The sequence below is a fragment of the Phytophthora infestans genome, genomic scaffold (genome assembly GCF_000142945.1).
Source record: "Phytophthora infestans T30-4 supercont1.24 genomic scaffold, whole genome shotgun sequence".
Lineage (NCBI taxonomy): Eukaryota > Oomycota > Peronosporomycetes > Peronosporales > Peronosporaceae > Phytophthora > Phytophthora infestans.
Window position 1 is genome coordinate 1,269,629 of NW_003303735.1, and position 1,083 is coordinate 1,270,711.

Genomic DNA, 1,083 nt, shown 5'->3' on the forward strand with positions numbered 1-1,083 from the left:
TAATGCAAGGTTTCGAACAGCGAAATGCCCGGTCCTCAAAAGCTTGTGACTGGTCTTAATGGTTGGTACCGGTTCTTCAATCGTAGATGCTGGCCTCAGCGCTGGTGCCGTTCTTCACCGTCAAATGCAAGGATTACAAAGCGTATCGCCAGGTCTACGACGGCTGATGCCGGATCTCCAACGCTGGTGCAGGACTCCAATGCTGGTGCCGGTCTCAAGGTTTGGTGCCGGGTCTCAATGCTGGTGCCGGTCTCAAATGCTGGTGCCCGGTCTCAACGTTGGTGCTGGGTCTCAATACCGGTGCGAGGTTTAACGCCAATGCAGGATTGAAAGCGAGCGCCGGACTCAACGCTGGTGCCGGTCTCAATGCTGGTGCCGGTCTTAAGGCTGGTGCTGGTCTCAATGCTGGTGCCGGTCTCAACGTTGGTGCTGGCCTCAACGCCGGTGCGGGTCTTAACGCCAATGCAGGATTGAAAGCAAATGCCGGACTCAACGCTGGTGCCGGTCTCAAGGTTGGTGCCGGACTAAACGTTGGTGCTAGCCTCACCGCCGGTACGGGTCTTAACGCCAATGCAGGATTGAAAGCGAACGCCGGACTCAGCGCTGGTGCCGGACTCAACGCTGGTGCCGGACTCAACGCTGGTGCCGGCCTCAATCCTGGTGCCGGTCTCAACGTTGGTGCTGGCCTCAGCGCTGGTGTGGGTCTTAACGCCAATGCAGGATTGAAAGCGAACGCCGGACTCAACGCTGGTGCCGGACTCAACGCTGGTGCCGGACTCAACGCTGGTGCCGGCCTCAATGCTGGTGCCGGTCTCAAGGTTGGTGCAGGTCTCAATGCTGGTGCCGGTCTCAACGTTGGTGCTGGTCTCAATACCGGTGCGAGGTTTAACGCCAATGCAGGATTGAAAGCGAGCGCCGGACACAACGCTGGTGCCGGCCTCAATGCTGGTGCCGGTCTCAAGGTTGGTGCTGGTCTCAATGCTGGTGCCGGTCTCAACGTTGGTGCTGGACTCTCTTGAGAGCTGCGGGTCTTAACGCCTAAGCAGGATTGATATGTAATGACGCTACTCAACGCTGGTCCCA

At 58.3% G+C, this 1,083-nt stretch overlaps 1 protein-coding gene across 1 annotated transcript; it reads left to right on the plus strand.

The window, feature by feature from the left end:
* Positions 1-24: 24 nt before the first annotated feature.
* Positions 25-1,019, plus strand: PITG_12206 (uncharacterized protein; the record flags this gene model as incomplete). Its single annotated transcript, XM_002900773.1, has 2 exons — positions 25-61; positions 193-1,019. 2 exons carry the CDS (start codon positions 25-27, stop codon positions 1,017-1,019), a joined length of 864 nt encoding a protein of 287 aa, XP_002900819.1.
* Positions 1,020-1,083: the final 64 nt, after the last annotated feature.